The following is a 26227-nucleotide window of genomic DNA, read 5'->3' on the forward strand; positions in this document are numbered from 1 at the left end:
CCGCTCGTTTCTAGGTTTCAGCTATGTTGCGGGTTACTCGATTGTGTTCCCCGAAGATCGCCTTAGTGTAGTAGCTGGCCGCTGGAAAGGCCTCTAAAGATGCTGGTGGGGCGCTTTTGCAAATAATTATCGACGATGTCTGTGTCGTACTATGTTCAGCTGTTACACTGAGTGAGTATGAATCCATGTTTCGTAGTTACTTCCTCTAGCCAGGTAGCTAGCTTCGCCTGCGAAGTGCGAACATAGCCCAAGGCCTGATGATGGTGCTTCCATTACAGCGGTGAAGTTTGTGTCTTGGAGGGGGCCATGCAATGCAGGCCACCAATTTACCCGCCAGGATGTATAAGCAAGGCTGCCACAAGGGAAGGGTCCTCTGAGCCTCCTGACGAAAGAAAGCAGAAACACGGACAGGGTAGGCAAGTCCATCCGTGACTGGTCATGCTTCTTCCGTCTTTTATCGTAAGGCTTGGATTACCGATCTCTTGCTTATTGCAGCCTTCCTCTTACATTCTGGTGATTACCTGCATCAGCAAAAGCCACATTATAAAACCACATAGAAATTGATTCTCGAGGATAGAATTCCATGCGGAGAACAAGGTTGGGAAACACAATGCTGCAACAGGACTGGACGCGGGATTGCGCCTTCCTGTCGCGTTCACCGCTTTTTTCCCCAACAATTTATAAGTTGACATAGCCCCGTCAGCAGCAAGTCCCATCCATCCGACAACCTGTCGACATGCACACATTCACGCATACCGTATTACGGTATTGATGTACTTTGATCTTGGAGCGGAACATTTCGCACGAGATACCTATTAACTTGATTGTAATTAGGTCTTCAGCGGTCTAATGTGTTTTTTTATCTCCATCCATTCATTGCATAAGTACTAGTTGCGTGCCAGGCGCCAAGGCCATTTCGTACGGTTACGTAAAGTTCTGGAACGGTGTTTGTCCGTCGTCAAAGTACAAATGCCGCCGTTTCAACTGTGATCCAAGTTATACTTCTTGACGGTAAAATTTAAGTATCTGACATCAAAAAGAATGGCATCGATTCCGGAAACTCAGACGGCTATCCAGGTGTGCTGATGTAATAAGTTATCCTTCTTTTCCTGCACTTATTATTGTCTATGTAATCTGATCATCAACTTTGAACTTGCTATAGATAGAGCTCGGATTTGCTTGCAAGCCGAAGGTTTGATCGGCAGCCATGTGCTTGTTGTTTTCGCAGCTCTCGGCCTTCGGCATCGACAACATCACCGTGGGCCAGCTGCCTGTACCATCACCTGGTGCTGGGGAGGTGCTTGTTCGGATAACTGCCCGCCCTGTGAACCCCAGCGATGTCTTTTCCGTTATCGGGGTAGGTTAAGAATCAGGGGAAATCGATGCTAGGAAGGAAGCAGGCAAATTCGCACCTCTGATTAAGGAATTATGGTGATCTTAATGCAGGTTTACCCTGGTTACAAACCCAAGGACTTCCCGGCGGTGCCTGGCCTTGAAGGTGAGTAGCTCCTCAATCCGTCATAACCTTCACGTCTAGCAGCGACGTGGACTTACTTGGGACACTTGGTATTTTTTCCCGTCACCTTACTGCAAGACAGGAAATGTTTCATATTTCCTCATCTGCACACTCCCCTCTTTTAAACCAACTTACACCTCCCGTGCTGCTCCCACCGCTTACTGTAGGCGCTGGCGAGGTGGCTGCTCTGGGCCCTAACGTCAGCGGTCGTCTGTCCGTTGGTCAGCGAGTTGTAGCTACCCAGTGGCGCGGTGCGGTGGAAGGTCGGGGCACCTGGCAGCAGTACGTGCTGGCAGCAGAGGAAGACCTGGTGCGTGCGGCTTCGCATTGGGGCCGAGAGGAAGGGCAGGGGGATTAATCGGATTGCGCGCGCCTACCCCAGGATTCTATGTGTCCGTGTGCGCGTTGTGCGATTTGGGTCTTTCTCTTTCGACGTGGTTTCATGTGTGTGTACATGGGCGTGGCTGTGTGTATAGGTGCCTGGCTGTGCGTATATGTGCGTGGCTGTATGTGTATATGTGTGTGTGTATGTATGCGCGTGGCTGTGGGTATATGTGCATGGCTGTGTGTGTGTGTGCGTGTGTGCCAAGTGCTAACCCAGATCTGGACGCGCTTCGGAGAGCTCGGAGGAGCGCAGGAGCTCCTTGCTGCCTAGGGCCCCTCGCTTAGTCTGTTGGTCTGACCTCCTTAGTCTGTTGGTGACGACCACCGTGAACTGCAGCGCTGTCTGCCATGTACATTCCACATCCCCCCCCTTTTCCCGCTCCCCTCTCCGGCCATCCAGGTCCCAGTTCCCGACGACCTGCCGGACGACGCGGCCTGCCAGGCGCTCATTAACCCGGTACCCGTCATTGGCATGATGGAGGAACTGGCCGTGCCCGAAGGTGAGTCGGCGGGGGAAGGCCTGGAGGGGAGATTGGGAAAAAGTTGGGTTGGTTGGGTTTGGATATTTACCGGAGTAAGAAATTCAACGTGGGGCCCCCAAGTAGAGGTTGGGTGCGCTGGTTGTTTGAGCTGTGAGGGAGGCAAATACTACTAAGGGGGTTAGCTGACGTCGGCGAAGCACGTGAGCGGCGTCGTTGCGAGGAAAGCAATTGAGCCATTCAGATAAAACGGCTGAATCAACGTTTATGCCGCGTGATCCAAACCAGATGCAACTTGAATAGCCCAGGAATTGTTGAGAAGAGGGCAAACGAAAATAAACTTGAAAAATGAGGGGCATGAGCTTAGCGAGGGCCGGGAGCCCGGGGAGGCACGTGGGATCTGCAGTCCTCATCCTTGGGCAGGGCAACTTCTCCGCCGGAGACGAGAGGGGCAAACGACTTCGCCTGCGCCTGCGTTACCGGAGGTGATGTGGATGCGCGCAAAACGCTTCCTTTTCTTGGCCGGGGAGTGAGAGCCGAGGAGTGATTTAATAAACAATTACGTGCTTGGGAGAGCGTACGTCAGCTGCCGTCTTCCTTTCTCCTTCACCCTTCTTACTTCCAACTGGCCCAGATACCACTAGGCTACGACATGTTCGGACAAGGCACCTGCGGGAGATTGCTAGTGTATATGAATTTTTCAGGGTTTCCTTGTCGGGACCTGTGCAACTGATTCGTGACGCATATCCTTTGTATCCCCGCGCTCTGACCCCGCCCGCCCCGACCTTCACCCCTTTCCTCTTTGGCTTTTTGCTTGTGTCATTTTCCCCTCTGCCTCACCTCACCTCTCCTCTCCTCTCCTCTCCTTCCAGGCGAGGTGGTTATCTTCACCGCCGCCGGTTCCGCGTTGGGTCGCATGTTCCTCCGCTACGCCAGTACCCGAGGGGTCAAGGTGGTGGCCACATGCCGTCGGGAGGAGCAGGTGGAGGAGCTCAAGCAGGCGGGGTAGGTGAAGGAATAAGGGGGCATATGAGACATGAGAGGCGAGGAGGGGTAGCCGGGTAGGGACAGGAGGAGAGAGGGAGGAGTGTGGGAGGTCACGGGGAGGCTGTTTGGCGGGGCACAAAGGGAGAGTATGATTTGAATGGGGGAGAGCTGATAGCTGGGATGGATACTGGGTTGGATACCGGGTTCATTGCGAGGCGCGTTTAAAGCGATCACAACTTTTTGACGGCTTCCACAACCGGTATGAATGCCCTGGCGCCGTTCAGCTGTTAGCTGAAAGGAATGGAATTTGAGCCCAAAAGAACCTGAACTTCATGACCAAGGCAACAGCCGGCGGCTACTGCGTCCAACATGCACGAACATTCCCGCGTGCGGGCCTTTTCCCAAGATCGTCGTCGTGGGGTTGCTTGTCGTCGTAAAGCGTCTCATTTATAACTACCTCACCTCACCTCAGCTCCGTCTACTTCCCCCCCTCTCCCTTATTTGTGATTCCTCCCCTCCTCACATCCCCCCTTATTTAGTCCTGACCCGACCCACTTGTCGCTTCGTGTGGTGCCGCCGCCTCGTCCTTCTCAGCGCGTACGACGCGGTGGTTCTGGGTGCTGACGCGGACGCGCTGGTGGCTAGGGTTTCGGAGCTGACTGGCGGCCGGGGAGCGTGGGGAGCCCTGGACTCCATCGCCGGCTCCACACCCGCCAAGATCGCCCCGGCTGTACGGGAAGGCGGTACAATCATTGTGTACGGCGCCATGAGCGGTCCGAATGTGGATTGGAATGTGGGGCAGTGCCTCTTCCGCGGTGTTGCCCTCAAGGTGCGCGTGTGTGGGGTGTGTGTGATAACGGTCGGCGTTGTGCTCCGTTATCAGGCGGACATAAACAACATTCTGTAGCGACGGCTTCCGCCAAGCTATGGCTGGTTGGATGCTTGGGTGGACAGGCGAGTCATCTGCAAATTCGCGATCCCCTTTTTCGTGGTTTAGTTCAGAACATACATGTGCTGCAACCTTTCCTCCATTTCCTCTGTGCCCAAGCCCACCAAACCATCCGACATCCTCCTCATCACCGTCCTTGCCTCCCCGACAACCCCTTCGTCTTGCTATCGCCCCCATTCATCGAATTCTATATTCCCCCCATGACGCCCACCCCTCGTCTTGCTGTCAGGGTTTCTGGCTGGTTCCTTGGCTGGCTGCTAAACCCGCGGAGGAGCAGCGCCGTGTGCTGACGGATGTACTGGAACACATGCGCTCGGGACTGCTGCCTCCGATGAAAAGTGAGTTGGACCAATTCGGGTAATAACACGGCCCGAATGCAAGCACAATGCGGAATGCCTGGAAGGGAAGGCAACGTTGAGGATGGATGGAGCTTTATTTTACCCGGCCTCCTCCACGTATTTCCTGCTCTGATCCCCACCATCTCTCAAATCCACAGCCATATTCGTTTCCCCACATTCCCCCGAGGTAACTATAGATGGCGCAAGGGCTCCTCAAACATGTTCTTTCTTCGTCTGGGATGTGTGGATTTGTATGTGTGTACATGCTGCATGCGCTCTTTCCTAGGTGGGCGGAGACCTTGATTGCTCTCATGGGGTCATTGATAAGCGCTGTTCTTTTTTTATCGACTCATAACGTTGCTCGTCCGACATCGTGCCGAGAAACCTAGTTTTGTGGGCCTGGGCCCATGGCTAAAGCCGGAAGGCGTACAGTCGTAATTCCTGCCCTTCCGCCTTGTCCTCCCGCACTATCAGCCGGGGCGGCCCCCTTTCCGGCAGTAGCCCTGTTCCTGGGGGGTAGTCCTAATATATAGTCGCTCGTAGAGGTTCTGTTTGAGATCTTTTGAAGTTCTGCAATGTAAAGAACTCTTATACCCGGAAAATACACGGTTGTTGTGTTCACAATACTATCTCCGTATCTGAATATTTTTTGGGGGGCGCCATCCAACAACCCACAGCCGACGTGAGGCCGCTGGAGGAGGCGGCCGCAGCGCTCCGAGACCAGGCCATCGAGGGCCGCCCCGCCAAGATCGTGCTGCGTGGCTAAAAATGGCGAAACGGCCTGTCTGGCTTGGCGGGAGGGAGTTGAGAATGAGCAGCAGCGCCGGCTAGTGGGCGCGGAGTACCGCAGGACGTTTGACTAGCGGACGGCATCTACCTGAGAGCGACGGAACTGTCGATCCTTGGGACAGGCGTTTTAATGTACGGCTGCTAGTCGAGGCGTGCGCCCTGCCTTTGGTATCAAGTTTATGTGTCGTAAAGTAGACAGAAGCTGAAGAATAGAGTGGGATGGGTGGCTGAAGAAGAGATGAAGGGCAGGTTGTTTTTGCTTTTTTGTTTTTGCTCGGATTCGTTGAAGCCCGTATGTTGTAGTTGGCCGAAATTGCGCGATGGCACTTGCAGCAAAACTTGCGTTTGAGAATTCTTACGTTTCGCAAGGCCTAGGCTCGGTTGCCTGTCCATAGAGGTTGTCTTTTCTTGCCTTGCGCGACGTTTCCCTTTCAGATTTGCAACCATAGTTTTCTTGTGGATTTGATTGAAGTGCTACCAGCGTTGCCTCGTGGCTCAGGAAGCTCTAATGTTGAGTCGCAACTTTGGCTGCTGCGCTTTCTCTTGTGCCAGGTCGGCCGCGGTTGCTTTCGGATCTGCTGTGACGTGCCCGAATGCTTGGGGTCCAGCTCACATTGCTTCTCCTGTTACGTGCATTTCATGCCGTTGTGCTTAAAGCATATGTACGAAATATTATGTATGAAAGATTATGCTTGAAACGTTATGTAACAAAGCATTCTCTGCTCAGACGTCCCGAATGGCCGTACACTTGTACTCCATATACTTGGCCGTGCTCTTGTACTTGTACTCCACGCACTTGGCCGTACTCTTGCACGCCACGTGTTCGGCCTCTTGTGCTCCCATCTGCGCAGCTGGCGCCACATTACACACACACAATTTATCACCCCAGCGTTTTGTTGCCTAACGGAACGTGAGGCGGTGGCATCAGGAAACGTTCCCGGAGGAGGATTGCGCCTGCCGCTACGGAGCGTGTGAATTTAGGTTGGCCTGCTGGTATGCCTTAGTTCCAAGCCTTGCTGTCAGAGTTTCTGGCTGGTTCCCTGGCTAGCTGCCAAACCCAACAAGATTGTACTGTAAAGCTAATCGATCACCAGCCGTGCCTCTGCAAACACAACCATTGACATTAGCGCCTAGACAAGATATTAGCGCCTAGACAAGATCGATATAAACGCGTAGCCATTTTCAATTTAAACATCGACGTTTTACTGCCCCCGAAAGCCCCCTAAAACGGAACCCTAAGCCGTCTTTAAACGGAATCAGTATTCCTTGCCTACGAACATTGCTTAAGTAAGCATTGAAGATCGATAACTTTTTTATCATTCCATGGAGGTTTGTCTGCCACCCAGTTGTTCAGAGCTGTTGTCCGATTGTGTGACGTGTCATGCAGGGTTTGGCCGCAAAGAAACGCCGTGGCAGTTAATGCTAGGGTGGTTAGAGAGATCAATGAAACAGCGGATACGGATAATACGAAGCGGAAACGATTATACGAAGTGTAGTGGCTAGTTGGTTCTTGACAACCAAATGTCCGCCTAGACGGAACTAACCAAAGTAAGGATATACTCTTGTTGGAGTACGACGTACGATAGTACGGCAGGAGTTGTTCCGCCTATGCGTTACAAGTAATAGTAATAAGGATATGTTAGTCATTACCGTATTTAACGGAATGCTCATAATAATGAGGTGGCGGTTGTGCTGCAGCGCCAGTAATTGTAAGGGATATGCTTGCCGCTGCAGAGGTCTGTTGGCACATGGCTGCGCATGGATGGCTAAGGACTCCCCAGGCTTGCTAAAAGAACCCTATGTATTCGCGCTGTAATTGCTTCTTTGTGGTCCAGCGTTGAGGATTAGCTGGGTTGTATACGCCAAACGCAAGCAGTAGTGTCGGTTGACCAATGTATAATCTACCTGAGCTCATGCCGTAACTCTTTATCCTAAACGAAAGCTATGGCTCTCCATATAGCTGTACATCCCCGTACGGTACTTCCACAGTACAACCCCCAAACTACGACCCCAGGGCATAATGCTACAAACAAATTCGGGGACAGACAATTTTGAGGGCGCCTGCATTTGCTGATACTTCGCACGGCGCGGAATAGCGTGGTAAGGCTGCAGCTGCCTCCCAAGGTAGCTAGAAGGGAAGCGAGTACCGGGCTTCCGGCAACATCTTCACGCACTGTTGCTGAAAATGCAGGAATGCTCTGTTGGCTTATGGGCATGTGATTATTGGCTGCAGCCGCTGCAGCCGCTGCGTGTAAATGCCGGAAAACTTATAATAAATGTTTCAACATCCTTATCCAGCTATTTGATGACATGGTACCGTGCATAGGCATTTCATGCAGGACACCACGCATGGCATCAGAGTGATCACTACCTGACGCTTTAACAGCAGTACGGTGCCGGACCTTAACCAAAAGCAAACGATTTTTCAATATCTAGCGTTCTCCTGTTTGAGAACGCTTTTCAAACGGCTGCTCAAACGGCTGCACTTATCCTCCTTAACGTTTAGGAACTATACGGACCGGCCAGTCTACATAATACCAAGCTTACTTTTTGTTGTCGATTTACCAGAAATTTACATGTGCAGGATCTGAGTTGGTTCCGAACGACTCAAGGCAATATGGCTGACCAGGCCGACAAGTGCGGCAACGGGGATGATTTGCTGCAGAGAAGTTGGGATGTAGATGCTCGCTTGGATCAAGACAACAGACAAGCTGGGCAATCGTTGGCTGGACCTGCTTTCCCAGCTGGGCTTCCCTCTTCGACACGTGATGTGGTGGCCGAGCAACCCCAGGCGCCGGCTGCCTATGCACGTCGCACCCGATCTGCTGTTGCTGGATTTCGTGGAGACGGCCAAACGACAATGCTCCGCTCGTCGCGCCGTTCGAGCAGCAGACCGATCCTTAGATGCCCAAAGCTCCACACCGTCGAGTTGAAAGTTGAGGGTCCACACCTTTGTGACCTTCCCCAGGTGGGTTTCCGGATACTCGCCTACCTGTTCTTTCTGCTTCGCCTCCATGCTGTCCTGTAACGCGTTTTTGGGGGTCGGAAAAGTGAGGTACTGCGTGTCGGCCGGTCGTCTCCCTGTCTTCCTGCGAGTCATGTTATCAGCGTTCCTGTGGTATATCACCATAGCCCACGACCTAAGCATGCAAATCTCCAGAGCATTTGCTACGGCTTTAATCCGTTCTCGATTGCTGGCGAATGGCTGTCCTCCACATATTTACCCCCCCTCCCCTCCTTGCGCCTAGTCAGGACTTCCCGGAACGGCTCCGCGGCTTCCTCTCCGAGAACCTCGGCATGTCACCACTGCATATGGCCGTGGGACAGGGCTGCATCCACCTTGTGTTGATGCTGCTGGATGTGGGGCGTGGCGCAGGACTGGTTGGTCCCACTGCGCAGCGACTCCGCCGCCACTGCATCGGCTCTGCATCTGGCGGCGCCGCCGCCACCTCGTCCCTGCCGTCACGCCTTCTGACCTTCATGCGGGAAGTCCTGCCCGACGGCGGCGCCGCAGCCCCTGGCTACGTCACTGTACGGCATAACCGACGCACGTACGAGCTGGACTGTAGTAATGCCGTGCAGGAGCAGCCCGAACAGGAAGAGCAACAGAGCGCTGAGGCGTCATCGCCACGGCAGCGACAGCAGCAACACCAGCGTGGGAGCGAAGGGCAGCAAGGCTTGCGGCAATCCGGGGCACACGGGGAGCGCTTGCGACCCCACGTGCGCTCAGACACTGCTGCAACCGCCGCTGCTGCTGGTGAAGGAACTGATGTCGATGCTGCCGCGGCGTCGGCTACGGTCGGTACCCAGACCGGCCTTGGGGAAGGAGCCGCTGAGGCGGCAGATAGGGCCATGGCGGCGACAACTTCCAGAACGTCTGCTGTCGCATCGACGTCCACGCTTACAGCCGTTTCTGCAGGTGGTGAGGGCTCCGGAGGTACTTGGGGCTCGTCGGGCGCTGGGAATGCCATGACGCGCTCCTGGGTCGCGTGGCCGGTTTCGCAAGGTGCTGGTGCTGGTGCACGCCATGCATCGACTGCCGGTGGCAGCAACAGTGTGATTGGCGGTGGTGTTGCTGGTGCTGGTGCTGGCGGTGGGAGCTTTGGTATGCGTGATGGCGACGACATAGACCCGACAGGGTGCACACGGCCGCAGCAGGAGCAGGAACAGCAGCAGCAGCAACAAGATCAACAGCAGCTGCCTGGCCAGGTGGAAGCAAGTGCATTGCTCCCTGCAGTGGCGGCGGCGGCGGCGACGGCAGCAGCAGCCACGTCGACGGCACCAGGACGAGGCCAGCAACAGCGGCAGCGGCAGCCCAGGAGTATCCAAAGCGAAGCCGGCCCAGCACTAGCTGGGCACCGTGTAATAACGAATTCGCCTCCGCCAAGCTCAGCTGAGATCCCGGGTTTGGTTTCGGAGCGCGTGGCAGCTGGTGGGGGCGGGGAGGCTTCCATGGCGGCTCTCGCCGTGGAGACCCGCGCAACTCACGATCCATTGGGTCACGCGGCATACGACGATGGTACGAGTGTACGGCGCATGAAGGCCCCGCCGTACACTTCCTGGATGCTCGCCGCCTCAGGTGCGAGCACCAATCTTGGTCTCCCTCTAGAGCCGGTCAGGAGCAATGAGAACCGTAGTTTCGGTGGAGGTTTTGATGCGCTGACGGCGAGCAGGCCCCCGGAGGCGGCGGCAATGGCGGATGCAGCTTTGCAGGCTGGCGGCAGCGGTGGCGAGTGCTTCCCTGACACGGCTCTTCTGCGGCCCGCTACTGCTCCATCGGACGCCTTGCAGCTTGGTCGAGTTCCATACAGCGCTGTTGGCCTCCATCGGCGTAGTGATAGCAACGTACAGAACCCCGTCGATAAAGCGGCTGTTGCGGGAACGGCTGCGGCAGCGGCCGACAACAGCAGTAGCATCAGGGGCGGCAGCAACACCAGTTCCAGCGTCGGTGTGCGGAGCGAGGTTTCGGCTTGGCAACCGCAACCAGGTATTGAGGCCGCAGCCGCAGCCAGCGCACCCACAAATGCCAGCAGTACGGCTACGGCAAGTGTGCAAGCCACCTTGACGTTTCCGCGTTCCGCTTGGGGCCCGACGTTGATCGACGACATGAGGCCGCCAGCTGGCGGTGCTGCAGAAGCGGCGGCGGCGGCGGCTGGCGGCTGGCTGGGCCCGTCCTACCCTCCATCCCTACGGACGCACAGCCCCCCCCAGCTCGTTCCCCATGTTGCCATAAGCCCCACGGCTCAGCAGCAGCAACAGCAGCCAGGGCAGCAGCCCAACAGCAGTGGCGTGTCCAACGTCATCGCCGTTCGGGTCCTCGGTGGTGGCAACGGTGGCGGCGGCTACGGCGAGCAGAGCAGCGGCACCTCTCTCCGCAGCATGCTTGGGGCGGGGAGCGTGGAGATACCCGACGCGCTGGTTCGTCTTCTAATCCCGCAAGTACCGCTGGCGGTAGCGAGGCTGCAGAACCAGTCCCACACACAGCCTGTGGAGCTATTAAGCCCCGCAGTAGCAATTTGGCCGACGCCGACACCGGCGTCTGCGGCGGCAGCTGCAGCGGCAGCGCCGTCAGCGAGCACGGCATCAGCAGGGCCACCGTCGCTAGTGGTGGAACCTGAGATCGGGGGGCAAGAGGTCGCAGAAGAGGATCGTGCCGGGGAGGCGATGAGTCAAGTGGGGACGTCCCGCCCCGCGATGCTGCAGCCGCTACGGCCGTCGGCAATCGCGGCAGCGGCGACAGGGGCAAAGACAGGGACAGGGACAAGGGCTGCAACACAGATGGAATTGTCGTCTAACTCGCCGGCTGGCGGGCTGTGCATTGTCATGCGCTGCCCTGACGCGATTGCTTCTAGGTCCCGAGGCCGCGGCCATGGCGGCGGGACCGGCACCGGCGGCATAGGGGACAGCGCTGGGGAGCGCGCGGTTGGATCAGCTCGCGAGGGTGCTGCTGCCGGCGGCAGGAGCACCAGCGGCGTCGATGCCGCCGCCACCGCAGCTGCCACTGTCATCGACGACCCGTGCGGCGGCGGCAACTCGTGGGGTGAGCGTGAGGGTGACCGCGGGGAGAGCGGCTCCGAAACCAACAGCACCTCGAACTTGGGTCAGGTGTCGCAGTTGGTTGCGTGGAACCGCAACGGCGTCATTCCCTTGCTGCAGCTGGACGATTTCACGGAGGGGTGCACCCGAGCCACGCTGCTGCTGACGCCGCCGCTAGCACCGCCGCTGACACCAGCGGCACATCCAGAGCTCCAGCCGCCGCCGCAGTCGCCGAGCTCCAGCTCACCAGGGGAGCAACAGCTACAGGCCCGCACATCTGATAACAGAGCCCGGGCGTGGGCTGAGGCATTAGTAACGCTGGAAAGGACTGGCGGCGGTGACGGCAGCAGTGGCGGAAGTGGTGGCGGCGGCGGCGGTAGTGAAGCTCGTCTCCTGGGCCGCCTGGGTCCAGGCCTAAATACCAACTCCATGCATGATTCCCGTACCGCGGCTGACAGCTCTCGCGCTGGGTCCTCGGGTTCCGCCACCGGCGGAGGCGGCGGCAGCAGCGGCGCTGGTGCTGCAGCCGTGTCAGCGGCGCCGGCGGCGCAGCTTGTGTACGTTGCCTGGCGGCGCGGGCAGTCCTTGGGACCTCCCTGTCCGCTACTGCTGCTGCCCTGCGGCCTGGAGGACGTGGCTTCGGAGCTGCAGGCTTTGCAGCCTCCGCCGGGCCAAACCTTTCTGATGTCGTCGTCGTACCAGGCCTTCCTGGCTGACCTTGGCATATGGCTAGAGGCGCTTCATGCGTCAGCGCCGCTGTCGTACACGGCGACGACGACGACGATATCCTCACAGCCTTCTTCTTCCGCCACTGGGGGTATGGGCAATGGCAACGGTAGCATCCCCGCGGCCGCTGCAGCCAGCGGCAGCTTGGGCCTCCTGTATAGGCCACGTCAGCTTTTCCACCCCTCCAGGCGAAGCTCCTCTGGTCGTACCAGCAGTCCGGGAACGGGCATGGCCATCGGCATTGGATCTGGATTCAGTCCCCCGACCGCTGCTGCTGCGGCGGCGGCGGCCGGTACCGCTAGCCCGGCGCACGGCGACCTCATGGAACACCGCTACAGCTTCGGCAACTCGGGCGGCGGCGGCGGCGCCAGTAACAGCCCCTGGCGCGCTTCTGGACCCATATCGCGCGTTGGCAGTGCTGCCACCGCCGCCGTTGCTCGGCAATTGACGCCGCTGCCCACACTACCGACGACGAACACCGGCGGCGCCCCCGTCGCGCCGGCGGCGGCGTCAGCCGGACCGTCAAGGAGCCCGGGTGGCCTGGCTGCCGCTGAACCGCTGGCGCCAGGCGACCTGCTACAACGTATTGAGGACATGAAGCCCTTTTGCGCCAGGGGCCCGCAGTCCTTCGGCACGACACGGCTTCCTGCAGTTTCTCCGCCGCTGCTACCAGGAGCGCGGGGGCCTGCGACAGCGGCAACGCCACCGCCGCCGCAGCCGCAGCAGCAGCAGCAGCAGACGCGGTTCGCACAGCAGCGCGTGACGTCCGGGTCCCCCGTGATGAGCGGCTCTGACGTATTACTGGATGAACGGATCGCTCGCATTGCAGAGGAAGTGTTTTGCCTAGGTTGCGACCTGCTTGCATACGCCGTCGCTCGCGGCGCGGAGGCGACGGCTCGCCTCATCATGGGGCTTCTGCTTGTCTCCTGGCCACAAGCTTTGCCTGTGACGTCGCTCGGCGTCGGCGCGGCTAGCTCAGCGACTGCGACTGCGACTGCCGCAGCCGTGCAGAGCGGTACGATTACATCCTGGCCAAGGTCGGTGGGCAGTGGCGGCGGCCCTGGGCTGGGCAGGTTGCAGTCGGTAGTCAGCGGCTTCGGAGCCGCGGAGGCGTCGGTGGCGGCACCGCAGCCGCAGCCGCAGCCGCGGAACACCGGCCAGTCGGTGCGTGCAGCGCGGTTGCGATGCATCCTGGACACGTGTCGCAACAGCAACGAACAAGGCCACACGCTGCTGCACCTCGCGATATTGTCTCGCTCGTTGCCCGTTGTACGATTGCTGTTGGTGACGTGGCCTCAGGAGTACGGCATGCCGATATCAGAGCTTAACCTCCTGGACAAAGCCGGCCTGCCGCCCATCGCTTATCTTCCATCGCTATCGCCGCCCTCACCGCCGGCATCGGCGGCTGAGCAGCCAGCTGCGGCGCCGGCAGCAGCAGCGATGGCCGAGTTTGCGGCTGCGGTGGAGCCGTTGCTGCTTGCTCTTGGGCCCCCAATGCCAAGTGAGGAGGGGCAAGCGGCGGCAGCTGCATCCGCGGCGGCGCCTGGTCGTTGGGGCCTGCAGGCGGTGCAGGAGGGCGGCAGTGAAACAACCTCCCCAGCTGCCAGCGGCATGTGGCTCCTCCCTGGAGCCTCTGCACGCCGTTCCCTTGCGGACATCATCGGCATCATCAGCAGCGGCGGCGCTGGCGGCGGCGGTGCCGCCCACATCAGCACATCAGAACTCGGTACTACTGGGGAAGAGGCACAGCGGCTGGGTGCCGCCAGCCGCCGCTTGCCGAGGCGCCGCAGCGGCGGTGCTATTGCCGCCACCGCGGAGCGAGTGCAGAGCGGTGTTCTCCAAATGGGCGGGGATCTGCGGGAACCTCCTTTGTCGTCGTCGTCGTCGTCCGCCCACATCTCTGCCGCTGCCGCCACCGCCACCGCCGCCATCCAGCATGCTAGGGCGTCGACAGTCCCGTCGGGCACCGGGACCCCGGCTGTGGCGGCAGCAGCAGCAGCAGCAGCAGTAGCATCGCCGGTGTGGCCTCAGGCGACGCCTTTGGGCATCTTAGGCCGACCCGGCGGGTCGGTCAATCTCGGGCGTCCGCTGTTGCGTTGGGCGCTGTGGGCGGCGGTGCAGGTGCTGCTGGGCTCCTTGCAGGTACGCGAGGTCTCCCTCCTGCAGAAATAGTAGCATCAGTGACCACACCACACATACATACACACCACACATACACACGTGGACGTGGGCATGGACATATACGCGTAATGTGTGCAATCGGCCCAGAAGCCTCCCACACCACCCAATCAACAATATTCGGGTGCCCGCATCCTCACGGGCCTCCATACGCCTCATGATGTCTGGCGCCCCCTGCGCCACTCCCATGGAGCCCCAGAGAACTGCTGCTGTCCTGTAGACTCGTCCCGAATAGTGCTGTTGTTTTTACTGTAAAATAATATTACATGATGTCACAGAGAACCGCTGTTGTGGCCGCCCCACCTCGCCTCCGCTGCCTCCGCCGCAGGCCCTCGGGGTCCTCCTATTCGCTATGCCGCGCGCGCGGGACCTGCTGCCTTCCGCGTCTTTCCTTGCCATCCCTGGCGCGCTGCTCTGGCTGCCATCCGTGTGCCTGATCTTGACAAGCTGCTTGAGCGCCGCGGTTGCGCTGCTGCCGCCGTTGTTGTTGCCGTTGCCGCCGCGCTGGCGGCCGCCGCTGCTGCCGTGGCTGCCCGCGGTGTTTACCTCGGCGGGCCGTACGATCGCCTGCGTGATGTCCCTGGCGGCGGCGGTCGAGCTGTCGCGCGCAAGGCGCACGGCCGCTACCGCTGCGGCCGACGACGACGACGGCAGCGGCGGCGGCGGTTTTAGGACAGCTGCTGGAGCCAACGGCAACGCCAACGTCGTCGTTGGCAGCGGCAGCAGGCACGGCGGGCTATTGACGTTGATGGCTGGCGGCCGGGGCATGTCTGGGGCGGAGGCTAGCATGCGAATGCTGCTGATGACGTTGGCGCCCACAGCGTTGGAAGCGGTGGGTTTTGGGCGGCCTTTGCCTCCCGCGACTGCAGCCTCCAACTACTACATATTGATTGTGTGTTCCTCAGCCATGGTAATGTCTATTAGCCTTCGGTCTCTTGGCTGGCGCCATCCAGCTAAGTTCGTGAGTCTCTGAGTCGTGGTGGCATTCAACGGAGCTTTTCTTTCCGTTCGCTCCTTCAGCATGAAGGTTTTCCCGTCAATCGTTTGCTTCACATCTTTTAAGTGTTTATATTTCGTGTTTCTTTCGCAGGGCTACGTAGAGCCGCCCATCCGAGCCTCACTGCTCATGTCAGAATACGGCCTGCCGCTGCTGTACGTCATATTGTACGACAGCGTACCCGCTGCGGTCGTGTGGCTGGCGTACGCTGCTTCTAATGTGATCCTGGGCATGGCGGTTGTGGCGCTGATGGACCTGCATGCTCGTGCCACCGCCGCTGCGGCGGCGGCAACGGCAGCAGGTGCCGTACAGGCGGTACCGGCGGCGGCGGAAGGGGAAGTGGGCATCCTGCCGCGGCGGATTTAGGCGCTGCCGCCGCCGCCGCCGCCGCTGGCTGCAGCCGGTGGAAGACTGCGATGCATTTTGAAGCGCAGAGCGCAGACGAGCAACAAGACAGCAGTAGCTTCAACAGTAGTAAGCAGCAGTACAGCAGCGGTAACATCAGCAACGGCGTCGACCCGCTTGTGTTTGCTGACGGAGGTGCAGGAACTCCCTGAGGAAGAGGAAGAGGCGGGCGGAAGGGTGATGGGTGGATGGATTTGGAGGGCGCTTTTCGGGAACGAGGTGTACCTCGGTATGTATACGTACGCACATATGTATGTATGTATGTATGTATGTATGTATGTATGTATGTATGTATGTATGTATGTATGAGGAAGGGGGGCAGAATGGTGGGATTAAAGCTCTCGAAAGTCGGATTCGCGGGGGGCCATGTCACGGGCACGACGTGCGACCGTCGTCATGAGCTGACTGACACACACGGTGCTTGGTTTGCTCCTTTGCCTGACGGACAAGGACCGGACGTTGGGTTGGGTTGTTAGGACCAGGATCTTGTCTCTATATTGTTTATGTCGACTATAATATAGTCCACGGACTTTGACAAACAAATTTTCTGTGTTTGTGTTTGTAGGTATGTATGTTTTTACGCATAATCGGTGATGCATATGTCTTGGCAAATGGCATTACATGGTCTTCATACGAGTGTGAAGTAGAGGGGTGGTTCGATATTAGGGAGACGGAAAAAACAAATGCATACTCTGGCGCGGCCCGGCGTCAACCCGCGGCCCGCAATAGGATTTTGTGGCCCAACAGCCGAAAACAGAGAGAAGATGGCAGATAGATAAGGGAAAACAAAAATCAGTGCTTAAGAAAGAATGAGCTGCTTATTCATGTTTGGCTGTTTGAATGGTGGAGGTTTGCCGTTTAGTTGCTTGCGGTCGAAAGTGGTTCATCACGACGGGCTCATCACGACGGGCTCATCACGACGGGCTCATCATCTCGCAGATAATGATACAAGGGGATGTAAACCCGAAATTTTCATTTGTGTGTGTATGTTTGTGTAATAGGTCAACGTTTTGGGAGAGGTGTGTGTGTTTGTTACATATCGATCCGGGCCTGACACTGGCCAGGGCCACCTAACCGTACTCGGAACGGAAACGGCCGTGTGCGTCTGTATGTGCATGCATGTCTTTGAAGGCAGCCCACGACCAACTGCTCCCCTTTGGCCGAGCGGAAAGGTCCCCGCACCACACACACACACGCACACGCACCGCATGTGTGTATGCGTGTTTGGGCGTGCATACGTCGCGAGCCTCGAAAGGACTTGGCTGGTATTTCTGTTTAAAGAATGTAAGGGGGGGCTGGCAGAGGGGCTGACAGAACATTGCGGCTTGGAGTACATCGAGTACATGGATGGGGGAGGTGCACGTGTCGTGTCGCGGCATGCTTGGTGCTTCCCCCTTGTTTGACACAATTAAGCAGCTACGATGCCGTACAGTGGGCGGAGGGAGATATAGGGGGACGTTATAAGGAGACGTACATGGCTTTTTGGCGTCGGGGGAATGTCGTGTAGAGATTTGTGTCTGAGTTTGGTTGCACGTATTAACGAGTATGGCACGAGGTAGAAAAATTGATGACCTCTCGCTTCCAGCCATGCAACCGGCGGCATATGTAGGCACAAAGTAACCTAAGAGGGATTTGAAAGGATTGTAATTATTTTTAAAATGGTTTTGTGGTGGGTTTAGGGTTGGCAGGATGGATCCAAGATGAAGATGTGATATTGCTAAGCGACGTATCGTTAATCAAACGATGTCATGGATTCCGGCCGTCGCCCGGCGGCCGTAAGAAACCCTCTGCAGCTACACACAACACATCAACAGTAGTGCTCTTGCTCTACCTTATTACATGTTTTGATTGTATGCCGCGTACCTGCGTGACACAGGCGATAGGGTCCCGAAAGGGCCATGTGGGGTCTCTTGCTTGGTTGATTGGCCGGAAGGCTGAAGAAGGGGGGAAAGCGTTGGATCTGATACCTGGCGTGGTAGCGTGGACTGTCTCGCCTTGGGTCAACATGGGTTGGCGATTTGGTCTGTATGGGTCGGTTGGCGAATGGCTGTTGAGAAGAATAGCGTGTGGAGTCTGCTTTGGAGCGTGTGCTTGTGCACTTGGTTGGTTTTGTAAGGCTGGATGTGTTCGAGCAATGGCCTGATGATTTAATGGCTGATGATCTAATGCGCACCATTTTGTTTATTTTGGACAATTCACTCCATTTCCTGTTGCTGGGGCACATTGTTTTTTAGCTGGCGTGTGGACATCTTTGGAAGAAAAGGCGCTCGACTTGGTGCCAGCGGGGAGCTGCAGTGGTGAGAGTCTTATCTTCGTTTTTCTTTCCTAGGCACAGTTTTCGATCGGCCAAGGTGCTCGGCGGGGGTGTACGGTGTGTGTCGTTCTCACCGCAGCACGGTATTGGACCAATTGTGGTGAAAACCGAACACACTCACCACTTGCTGCCTGTTAATAGGGTCTGGCATGGAACGGTGTGGTTCGATGGCGTCGCAAGGTCGTGGGGTTACAGGCGGACGGCTGCAGGTGTGGGGGAACCCCCCAGCACAGGGCTCCCTCAGCCAGCAGCGCGCGCGCGGGTGCCTACTGCCTAGGCAGTGATGCCGGCAACGACATACATAGGTACATACATATACACACCTGCACGCACACATGGATTCTCATATTTTTTCAATACATGGCGCTCTTCGCGGCCAGCGTTGTTTCGTTGAGAAGGCAGGTGTTTCTTTTTCCTGTTTTGTTGTTGGATGGATATCGCCATGAGCAAGAAGCGTGTACACCTGTTGGTATTTGAATTAGCGATCGTTATTCCTTGTTGTAGGTGCCTTTTGCACGATGTCGATTTCTCGATTTCAGCGGGGTAAGTGTATATGTGGGGATATACATTATGGATATCTGCAGCCTGGCTGGCAACACCTGCATACTCTTGCTTTTGCTTCCCTTTTGGGGGGCGAGAGGGCGTACTGCGCCATTACTGCGGTGGTGGCCAGCTGCATATGTCGCCAGCCGCAGGTCTACGCATCCGTCAGCGCAGATAGGTGTGTGGGTGGCGCCGAGTGGACCGCCGCCAAAGGGTGGCGCCAAACCGGGAGTCAGCCCGGTGTGCTGCGCTTTGAACTGACTCTTTTTTATGTTTTTATGGACAGAAAAAGGCTTTGATAGGAATGGGCCATTGGCTGCAGGAATGTCTTCTGTGGCCGTAGTCCCCGTGCTGAAGTCTAATAGCTATTTGTTTGTTTAATTTTGTGCAACGATAGAATGTCTTCCCTTGCGGGTTTCCTGCAAGTATGTCTTTTTAATATGTCTTTGCGCACCAACCTATAAACAGAGCAAAGCCTTGTTGTGGGGTGAAGGTCTGTTGGCCTGGTTTTGGTGCTGCCAATCAGAAGATATGGCTTTGGATTGGTCGGTTATAGTTGTTGGTAACTGACGGCAACATTACCCGGCTGCCCTGCGGCTGTGGTTACACGGCGGATGGCCAAGACATGTAGACAGATATACAGGAGAACCGAGCATATTCACCCGCGAGGCGGTGATTGTGCGGGTGATTTAAAGTTCTTTTATCCACGTCAGGCTGCTGCTTGTGCTTCTTTTCTTTATCCTCGCTTTGAAGCCCTTGTTTTAAAATCAAATGCACAATTTGATGTAGGTCCCAGCGCTATGATGGTGCGGATGATGTGAAGCTGCGTGGGTCAGTTAGGAGGTAGGCTGCTATTGGTTGCTTGCTTGGTAGGGTCGGTCAGTCGGTCAGTCAGTCGGTCAGTCGGTCGGTCAGTCAGTCAGTCGGTCGGTCGGTCAGTCAGTCGGTCAGTCGGAGCGAGCTTGATCGGTCAGTTGCAGTGAGCTGTGGGACAGCACAACCCTGCCAGTTTGCCGTACAGCAGAGGTTCAGGCGATGTGATGCACGTACCCGCCTGCTGCTGGCGAACGGTGTACACGTCCATGACGAATATTGCCTAGGACGCGGAATCCACCTCAATGAATTCCGACGTGTTCGCTGCCAGATCCATAAATGATAGGCGCCATTTCATTTGTGGCGGGTACGGAACAAGGAACAATCGTCAGTAAGATTGTTAGGTGGCATGAGCTGTAAAACTTTCAAAATCCAAAAATCCCCTTATCTCGGATGTACTGCTTCTACCGCCTGTGCAAAACGTTGGCCACAGCCTCGCCGCCTGTGCTATGCACAGCCGTCCGGTGGCGCGATGCCGCTGCGGGGGCTGCGTTGATATCGTGCGCAAGCTGACGGTCGTCCCTAAGCCGGCACAACGTGTGAGCGTGTATGCTGGGTGCCTGTGTCGCGACAGCTTCCACACCGCGGGATGGTAATAATCACCCGGCAACAACACTAGAACGCAAATTCCTTCCTCGACGTGGAGGCGGCGTGTAGCTTTAGGTCCCTCCCGTCACAATCGATGCCTGCTAGTACGATGTCTACTACGGAATGAACGCACGGAAGTAATGCTCTGTCCTGCTGGACGTCTCGCTCCGTTTACGTGCCGGCTGACACTGCAGAAGGGTGTGTATGTACGGGGCTTCACCACATCTCCTCCGCGTATCATCTTTCGTGTTTCCTGGAATATGACCACCACACGAAGGCCGGTAGCTCCCATTACTCCGCCATCCTCATCGTGTGCGATTGTCCCCGACGGCCCGCGGGGGCTTTCCTGATCCGCGACATGTAGTGCAGCACTGTATCTGTGTACCAGCAGGATAAGGGAGCGCGACCCTCATGCGACATACCAGGTTTGCCACAGGAGTGTTGTGGGCTATTGGCGCACGATGAGGATGGCGCAGGTACGGGTGCTCGCGGCTTTCCCATCGAGGGTATGGTCCAGGGGACCCTGCTGCTAAGTCCCCGTGTGAGTCCTGAAGTTTGAATTATTTGGAGGAGGATAGAGGCTTGGGGTTGGGTTACGTGGTTGGGTTATGTGTGAATGCTAATGCGGGCATTCCTAGGTGGGCATAGTCCCGGCCAAAACACAGGGCGCCACTGGTGGGCGCGGTGGACTCTAACCGGATAGCTAAGGACCTGGTTACTAGGTGAAATTACGCGATCCGCATATGAGCTGGTTGAGAATCTTCATAAGGGGTTCGGCTTCGGCATAAAATTGAGGCGATTACGATGAAAGTGACCACGACAAAGTTGATGCTGCTGCTCTCCTGCAGGCTCTAGGCTTAAAGATGCGGAGGATTTGGCAGGATATTGTTGCGCCTCCCAAGCTTTATCGGTGGTTGGCCAACCGGCTACCGCTTTAGCATATCGTTTGGGGATGAAGATAGTGAGAGCGCAGAACCCATCACACATTGTTGCTTGTGCCTAGTGGACGTTAAGTATCATAATGGTGAGCGAACGAGCCGGAGGTATGCGCCGTCCGATCAGGTGGACTGGCTCGTTATTAAAATTCAGACAGATAAAGCATGAATGTCGTTATCCAAATGGCCTTCTAAAGTTGGTTATACGCTCGTTGTTACCTCCTCGTACTCGCATCGCTGCCAACGGAATGGAGATCGCATTTCGCGTATACGCGGGGATTCCCAACCGTGCCTCGGGGAAGGAGTACACTCTAACTTTGGAAAGCTTCCTGTATCCCATTTGAGTCATCTTGTGAACAGAACAGCCTGCCTGAGTGAGGTTTTCTCGTGTTCACAATACAAGAATGAAGGCACGCTGACAACCAGGTTTTGTTGCCATAGGATCAGGGCTTAAGGATAGATCCTGCCCATAAGCTGCGGTTCCTGTCCTGGAACGCATAACGCGACGATGGGGCAGCCCCGAAGTGCCTTTCCCGGTGCCTCCTCAACATCCTATACTCAAGCTCGCGGCACCACATTAACAACCCAAGCGCGCGGCTTAAAACTCTCCGCGGTTATGCACTCGTCTCTGCTCAGCCTGGGGCCAGCAAGCTCGGCACCCACGACCCATGGCATCGCCAGGGTGCAGCGCGCGGCAAGTCCCAGCAGTGCATTTATCTGCCGCAAGGCATGGGGTTATCCAGCCCGTTGTCGAGCCCGTATTCAGACGGCGGCGGGCTGGCGGGCTCCAGGATCGGTGGCCATGGGCAAGGACGGCATGTTGGTTGGACACAACAGACATGGCTGGATGCGCAGCTCACGTCAGGACCGCACGCTGAGTCAGTCACTGCTGCTGAGGGCTATCGGGGGCTCTGGAGCTTCTGGAGGTGGGGCCGCATCTCAGGGACGTATCGCCACCGAGGTTCGAACCCCGAACGGATCCATTAAATGGGGTTGCTACTTGTCCCGAAGATCCACCTTGGAGGTACGTGGAGCTTTCCAGAGTGCAGTATGGGCCGGTGGCTTGGGGCGGGTTGGGCGGGTGTGTGGGCCTGGTTGGGATGGGATGGGAATGTGGCCTTAAGCCCTGTTCCCCACTCCCATGCCCCATGGTAATAGAACGAGGGCAGTGGTAATGGAGTGTGGGGGGGCCCGGTGTGTGGGGGGGGGGAAAGAGGGGGAGGAGAGCGGGTTAAGGACGCGGCGGTTGAAGCACAAATACTAATATAGGAAAGTGGGAAGTGGTGGGGTGAGGGAGGGCGGTCCAAACGGACCTGCGGAAGGGGGGGGAAAGGGGAGTTCCATCTTGGGGTTGGAAGAGAGTTGGGGAAATGGAGGGTTGTGGGACCCCGGGAAGTTCATGCGAAGTGCGGGGAAAGGCTCTCGCTACGGGCTGTGGATCTACCCACCCACCCACCTGCCCAGGCAGGCAGGCAGCAAGCAGGCAGAGAGTTCTCGTCGTTCATTTTCAGAGGGGTCAAGTGCGGGAGGGGAAAGGGCCGAACTCAGAAGACTTACGTACAGTGAGGGGCGGGGGAGGGGGGGAAGGAGGGGAAAGCTGCATAACGGCGCGGTGGGAAATATTGTGTTTTTTTTGGGGGGGAAGGGGCAGTGAGGCGGCGTCGTTCTGCCGTACTAGTTGGCTACCAGACCAGAGGCCGCTGTACGAAACCCCCTGTCCGCTGGGCACCCGAAGCCCCGCCAGTCCTTACCCCTACCACCATAGCTCCTCCTCCTCTGTCTGTCTGTCTATCTGTCTGTTTGTCTGTCTGTCTATCTGCTGCTAGCCTGAATGGCCTGCCTGCCCAATGGCCACCCTGTCTGATCGCGTGTGCCTCTGCCCTCGTACATCTTGAAATGTCGGGCACCACCACGGCCGCAGCTCCCTCCCTCTCTCACCCCTCCGTGCGCTGCGATATCCTTCTTTCCAGGACGCGGTGGACGAGTGCATTGCGCAGATCCGCCGGGCCATGAAATCTGGATCCGGATCCGGATCCAGCGGGACCCTGGTCTCGGAGCCTCCTCAGCCCGAGTTGGCCATCGTGTTCGTGTCTGCGGCGTTCGGCTCTGACTTTGACCGATTGGTCCCCTTGCTTCGCGAGAGACTGCCCTCCCTGAAGCACGTGTTTGGTTGCTCGGTAAGTTGTGGCGGTTGGTGGTTGGGTTCGAAAGGGTTGGGCTCTGTGTGCGTGCGGAAGTGGAATTATGAAATTGTAAAAATGCACCGACCGGTGATGACGTCATCAGCTGTTGAGGAAAGGGTTGGGACGGAGCTGGAGTGGGGCGGAGCGGCACGGAGTGGAGTGGAGTGAGACACGGGTTTTAGGAGGGTTTGGCCTTTAAGAGGGGCGCCACGGGCCGGGGGGGGAGGGGGGGAAGAAATGACAGTGAAAAGTGATTGCATATCGTTGGTTGGTTAATGGCGGTTTTGCACCCCTCACTCACCTAAACTCAGCCTTGGGAGGAAATGTATTTGCAGCATTCACGAGTTCATGTGTTGTTCCAAATTGCGTTTACACGGTTATTTAGTTATGCGGTAGTTATGCGGTTGGGCGTTGCGGTCACGTCCTCGCTCGCGTTCTTCTTCCTGTTGTCGTACACAGGCGTTCGGTGTGCTCGGTGGCGGCCGGTCGGGTACGACAGAGGCGGATGGGGAGCCGGCGCTGAGTCTCAGCTTGGGTACCCTTGGAGGGGTGAGTGCGAGGGGGGAAAGGGGGGAGGAAGGAGGAATGGGAAATGTTGTGAAGATTTCAAAATAGGACGAGACAGCTGCCGACAGCCCAATGGAGAGGCGAGAGAGGGAGGATGTGCGTCTGTCTGTCCGTCTGTCTGTTGTCAAACAGCTTCCCCCCAGCCCCGGTCCTGTTGCCCCCATGCTCCTTTTTTTTGCCTTGTGCCCTTTTCTTCCCGGCACATGCCACAACCCCCAACCCCCCACAACCCCCACCCCGCCACAACCCCAGGTGGATATACGTGTGTTTCACACGCTTCGGAGCAGCGTGCCGGAGGAGGGTACGTGGCATAGGCACCTGACGGGCGTGCGAATATGTGTACGTGTGTATGTACGTATGTACGTATGTCACCAGCATCCTCCTGTACATGAACCCTACGCGTCCTGAGGGCATACTACCGCCCGAGGGAGTGTTCTATTATTGATGAGCCCCTTGGTGACACAGACACACACACGATGTCGTGGACGTGCTTGGGTTGTGTTGGTGGGTGTTGGTGTGGGTTTTGGATCCTAGGGACATCGCCTCCGTCTAAAACGCCAACCGTTGTAACCCCGTGCGTTGGTTAGTTAGTTTTCAGTTTGGACGTGTAGCAATGTCCCCTAACTGACGGCCTGGCTGCGAGGTCGCGTGCTGGTGGCGGGGGAAAACAGGTACTAGGGGCACGAAATGATTACACCCAATGTACGACACATGGTGCCAGTTAGTCAGTTGTCGTACATTGCTCAATTCATCACGTGTGTTGTATGTCTCCCTTCCTCCCACCCGCGGCCCGTTCTGACCTCCTATACATGATTGGTTGGTTGGTTGGTTGGTTGGTTGCAGATGCCGCTGTGGAGCGCTGGGCAGAGTTCGTTGGCGTTCCCGCGGACACCAACCGTCACGTGTCCTTCCTCATGTTTAGTGACCCACGGTTCACTCAACTGTACAACATCTTGGAAGGTCTGGACTACTCTTTTCCGCGAGCCACAAAGCTGGGTGAGTCACTCACCGAATAATAAAAATAATAATCGAATACTGATTGGGAGCCGGTTACTCCCACAGCTACCATAAACCCCTTCAGCCCGTGAGAGCACAGAGCTGTAAGGACGAATAGCTTGGAGTGATCGGGGTGGTGGTGGGGGGGGGCTGGGTGGGTTGGTTGCATCCCATCGTGCTGCTCCCTTCCCCCCTCCTGCTGGCGGTTTCTGTGTCTATAACCCCTGGATTACCCGCGTCTTATCATTCTGGCATCAGCATCACTCCGTCTTGTTCCCTCCCCCTCTGTATTCCTTGACGATAACAACCCCAACTCCAACTTAAAAACCAACCCCACAACCTCACCACCACCACCACCTGCACCTCCACCACCACCACCATCGTAACCACCGTAACCACCGGAGGCGGGTGGGAAGGGCGTTCTCCTGTTTGTCGTTCTTCTGCCTCTTAGCGCACTCGTCGCACATCGGGTAACTCTCCCGCCCTCTGCCCCTTCCTTTCCCCCGCGCCTCCCTCCTTTCCCCCGCGCCTCCCGTCTTTCACCCGCCCCCAAACATCACCGCCACCTAACTGCCAGGTGGGATGCTGAGTGTGGGTGTCAGGTCGCGTCAGAGGGCCATGTTCGCATGGAGCGCACAACAGGATGTACGGACGCGAGTCAAGCCGCGGGCTGCCGCCGCCGCTGCAGCGGCTGCAGCGGCCGCAGCGGCCGCCACCAACGCGGATGCCGCCGCCGCCGCCACAGGCGCGCAAGAAAGCGGTAGCGGCAGTAACGGAGGTGGCGGTTGGTTCCAACGGTCTTTAAATCTCATCAGCAAGCTGACTGGGCAGGGGGCCGGCGGCGGTGGGGGCCGGCGGCAGGGGGTCAGCGGCGGCCTGGCCGCCGCCTTCGGCGGCGGCAGCGGAGCCGCCGCCGCTGCCGCTGTCACGGCGGGAGACGACGACTCGGACACGGTTATGAGCAATGGGATGTACTTGTACGGCGCCGTATGTCTTGTACTGCATGGTGACGTCAAGCTCGATGCCATCGTGTCGCAGGTGGGGGAAAGGAATGTGTATCGTCGTAGTGGAAGGCGCGGCGGCAATGCTACTCGCGCCCGTGTGCGAGATACACGAGATGTCTGTTGTCGGTTGTCTGTTGTCGGTTGCCTGCCAACAGCGAACTTGGCGAGGGAGATTAATGGGTTGTTATAGGTGTTTTCCTTCACTTCATATCGCGCATCAAAGCGCCGTCTCAAAGCACACATCCCTCATCTTTTTCATTCAGACCCGCAGCATCCTCCTCACTCCCCCGCACTCTGCGCGGTTGGTTTTTCCACTCCTCCACCCCCTCCTTCACAACCCCCGACTGGTTAGTTATGCTTTCTTTGCATCATCATCATCAGCAGCAGCAGCAGCAGCAGCAGCAGTCTTTCCTTGGCGTCAGCTCCACTCGCTCGCGCGT

At 57.3% G+C, this 26227-nt stretch overlaps 3 protein-coding genes across 3 annotated transcripts in view; all 3 read left to right on the plus strand.

Annotated features, from left to right (window-relative positions):
• Positions 1-1041: 1041 nt before the first annotated feature.
• On the plus strand, positions 1042-5419 carry VOLCADRAFT_106376 (uncharacterized protein; the record flags this gene model as incomplete). Its single annotated transcript, XM_002954336.1, has 9 exons — positions 1042-1077; positions 1229-1357; positions 1447-1498; positions 1684-1826; positions 2301-2400; positions 3252-3384; positions 3961-4195; positions 4545-4653; positions 5331-5419. The coding sequence occupies 9 exons, from the start codon at positions 1042-1044 to the stop codon at positions 5417-5419; spliced, it is 1026 nt and encodes a 341-aa protein (XP_002954382.1).
• Positions 5420-8059: 2640 nt separating this feature from the next.
• Positions 8060-15936, plus strand: VOLCADRAFT_95256 (uncharacterized protein; the record flags this gene model as incomplete). The annotated part of the gene is made up of 8 exons (XM_002954337.1): positions 8060-8079; positions 8691-9535; positions 9836-9961; positions 10022-11774; positions 11937-14346; positions 14711-15214; positions 15473-15644; positions 15692-15936. The coding sequence occupies 8 exons, from the start codon at positions 8060-8062 to the stop codon at positions 15934-15936; spliced, it is 6075 nt and encodes a 2024-aa protein (XP_002954383.1).
• Positions 15937-21123: 5187 nt separating this feature from the next.
• The window catches only part of VOLCADRAFT_118736 (uncharacterized protein), a gene marked incomplete at both ends in the record, with an annotated part of 9170 nt that continues 4066 nt past the window's right edge, over positions 21124-26227 (plus strand). The window contains 7 exons of the mRNA XM_002954338.1: positions 21124-21126; positions 21981-22061; positions 23008-23214; positions 23680-23769; positions 24040-24088; positions 24631-24783; positions 25361-25821. Of these exons, the coding sequence (XP_002954384.1) occupies positions 21124-21126; positions 21981-22061; positions 23008-23214; positions 23680-23769; positions 24040-24088; positions 24631-24783; positions 25361-25821 (1044 nt within the window). The remainder of the gene's footprint in view (positions 21127-21980; positions 22062-23007; positions 23215-23679; positions 23770-24039; positions 24089-24630; positions 24784-25360; positions 25822-26227) is intronic.

The sequence above is a fragment of the Volvox carteri genome (genome assembly GCF_000143455.1).
Source record: "Volvox carteri f. nagariensis unplaced genomic scaffold VOLCAscaffold_42, whole genome shotgun sequence".
In the NCBI taxonomy this organism is placed as follows: Eukaryota; Viridiplantae; Chlorophyta; class Chlorophyceae; order Chlamydomonadales; family Volvocaceae; genus Volvox; species Volvox carteri.